The sequence below is a fragment of the Nicotiana attenuata genome, unplaced genomic scaffold (assembly GCF_001879085.1).
Source record: "Nicotiana attenuata strain UT unplaced genomic scaffold, NIATTr2, whole genome shotgun sequence".
Classification (NCBI taxonomy): Eukaryota; Viridiplantae; Streptophyta; class Magnoliopsida; order Solanales; family Solanaceae; genus Nicotiana; species Nicotiana attenuata.
The window spans coordinates 1-3,393 of NW_017696029.1; the positions used below are offsets into that span (position 1 = coordinate 1).

The 3,393-nt window shown below is 38.0% G+C and overlaps 1 protein-coding gene across 1 annotated transcript; it reads right to left on the reverse strand.

The window, feature by feature from the left end:
• Positions 1–20: 20 nt before the first annotated feature.
• Positions 21–1,109, reverse strand: LOC109222657 (the record flags this gene model as incomplete). The annotated part of the gene is made up of 1 exon (XM_019386985.1): positions 21–1,109. A coding segment is annotated over exon 1 (1,089 nt), but the record flags the coding sequence as incomplete, so codon positions are not given.
• Positions 1,110–3,393: the final 2,284 nt, after the last annotated feature.

The window sequence follows — 3,393 nt, forward strand, 5'->3', positions numbered from 1 at the left end:
CTTTTCCTTCTCCCATTGACCTGTGCATGAAAAAATTTGGTGTTTCTATCCCCCTCCTTAAACCATGTCATGCCTGATTTTTGTCTCCAGAAATCTTCCTCCAAAGCAAGATATTTGATCATTTCAGCTTGAACACATTGTAATCTCTGCCTGTTCATCACTGTTGGATTTAATTCAAATTGTCTTTCATGCACCAGGACTACTTCCTCTAGGCTTGCAATTCTTTGAAAAATATCCCCATATGTAGCTTTACTCCATGTTGACAGTGCCTTCTTTAATTTCTTCAATTTGTAGTTGAAGATAACAAAGGAACTAGCACTGAAATCTGCTGACCAATTTTCTTTAACAACATCTTTGAATGATTCATGTTTAACCCAGAAATTAAGAAATCTAAAAGGTTTCTTAATAGGAGAAGTTTCAATATCACATTTTAATAACATTGGTCTATGGTCAGATCCTGTTTTGGACAAGTGAGTAACTTCCAAACCAGGAAAAGTCTGTTGCAATTCAGCATTCCCAAAACATCTATCAAGTCTCTTAAAGATACAATCTTCCTCAGATCTCCCATTCCACCATGTATAGATACTCCCTTTAAAGCCCAAATCTGTCAAGTTGCAGGTATTCATACAATGTCTAAAATCATCTACTTCATTGAGAGACACAGGTAATCCTCCATATTTTTCTTCCTCATCCCATATCACATTAAAATCTCCTCCTACCAACCAGGGAACACTCATATCTACAGCCATTGCATATAAAGAATCCCATAGTTCAATCCTTTCTATATGATCACATTTTGCATATACTAGAGTAAGAACCAGCTCAACATGTGTTTCAGTATGAAATAATCTAAGAGTCAGCTGCTGTGCCATATTATACAGAATATCAACTTCAAAAACTTCATCTATGAATGCCCAAATCTTATTAGAAACATTTACCACAGCTTGTGCTAACCCAATCCTTGCCCTATATCTCTCAATTTTGTTAGATTGCTGCATAGGCTCCAGAATCCCAATAAATTCAAAATGATGTTGTCTATGCATTGTAATTATTCTTTCAAAAGCTTGCTTAGTGTTCACTGACCTTACATTCCATATGATAGCATCCATTATAAATTTTGGGATTTGGACAGTGTTCTCCTAGTTTGAACTCCTCCTGCTGGTGCATTTGAAGTCTCCTTTGATTGTTTCTTTCTTCCTTTAGCTGCAGACTTTGCCTGGTCAAAATGTCTTGGTGATAAATCTCCCTGCTTAGCTACATTAAGGAAATTTTGAGCAGTTGACTCTTCATCCATATCTCTATCTATGTGGTCTGCTTTTTTCTGATTTTCATCTATCCCTTGAATGTGTATGACCTCCACAATATTTGCCTCATGAGTTTGATGAGCAACTTCCTTCTTTCCCTGCATATCACTGAGTTGCATCTGTACAGGAATCACTGGAACATTATTTCCTATTGCATCCTGCAACTTTTTCTTTTGCATGCCTTGTGTATATTCATTCATTTTATCTTTTGTTTTTACATTACTATTATCTGCTTGTTGGCCTGTTCCTCCTGGATCTATCATGCTAATATTGTCCACTTTGCCAAGCACTATATCATCATTATTGTCTTCACAATTCAACTGGGCTACATTTTCCTGCAACTGTGAGCTTGACATAATAACATTGCCTGAACTCTGTACATCTGTGGATGTGAATTTACTTTTTGCATCAGCATTTACACTTTGATCTTCCTCATCTACTTCCTGTTCACCCCTCTCCTCATCACTCTGCAGTATCTCAGGGATCTGACCATCTTCATCAACTTCTTCTGTCTGATTTGCCCATAATTTCCCTCCTATAGCTTTAGCCTTTTCAGTACTCTTAAACACTTCCAAATCTGGATCTTCTACAAATTCCTTTTTATCATTTAAAGCCAGCTGTTCCTCCACTAAAGTGTCTTGTGAAGGGATTTCATGACATGATGTATTTATTGCTGCTACCTTAGTATTGAATGCCCTATGAACCCATTGACTTGTGGACTCATTATTTGCCTTTTGAATCTTATCTGCATCACCCATGTTTGCTTCTTGGTTGACATTTTTCTGCACCAATTCCTCTGACCTTGAAGTACCATGTGGAGCTATAGAATTAAGACTTCCTCCCACACCTGTGTGATTAGCCTTCCTTCCAATTTTTGTCTGTATCTTCCCTCCATTTTTAGGTGTGCTAGATTGATCTGCCCTCTTCGTATTATCTGTATCATTGGGTTTAAATCCATCTATTGGCACCTCACTTTCCTCCCTCAGTATCAGTTGTTTGTTACCATTCTCTTCACTGTTTTCTACCTCCAAGATTGCAAACTTGTTATTAGTTTGTACCTGATGTAAAGCTCCTCCCTTTTGCATATCCACTGGAACTATTTCTTGTCCTATTTTATCATTTGCCTCCATCTGTTTTTCCTTTCCTTGCCCTCTCCTATCTCTAACTTCTTTCCACTGTGTCCCTTGATTGCCCACGACTTTACCACTTGAAAGAATCATTAGAGGTGCATTATTTCTTTCTTTTTCCTTATTGCCTTGCCTATAATTTTCTGCTGCATCTTGCTTCTCCTCATTTCTGTGTGCCATGAGTTCAGGATGAATACTCCAACATTCCATCATGTCATGACCTTGTAACTTACACTCCTTACAATATTTAGGAAGGTAATCATAATTAATAGTCACCCACTCAGTTCTTACCTCACCAGCAGCTTCATTAACAATGTCCATTCGAACTTTTTTAGGATGATCAGCCATAAGATCAATCAAAACCTTAACTCTTGCACAACTGGGCCTTGTTTTATTAATAGTAGCTTGATCTAGATGCAAAGGTTTACCAACAGCAGATGCTAACGAGAACAAGCACTCTTTAACAAAGTACGTTGGTAATAAATTTGGGAAAGATATCCAAGCCATGACCTTGGGAGTTTCTTCCCCTGCCTTGAATTTAGCATCGTAAATCAATGTCCTTAACTGATATTCCTCGCCATACTTATCCTTAACATAATAAACACCTTTTGATGAGAAATCAATAAAATCTTGCCATAATGAGAGCCTAATCAGTATATGTCTTTCACGTAAGAAACCAATGTTACACTCTCCTTTAATACCACATTGAATAGGTATTATTCGACGTAATTCGTTAAGCTCAGGCCATCCATACGAGAATTTGCACACGACTGCATATTGCAGTCCTTCAATTACGTTCATGCGTTCAACCTCCGCCTCAGTAAAGCACACTGTTGGTTGACCTTGAAACACTTGGGCTCGTCGAAAGGGGATAGGTTCTACTGCTGATGCACGATCGTGCATGGCATTAGTCGACGTAGGCTTCACTGCCGCTGCATAATTCATACTTTTTGGATCGTTTG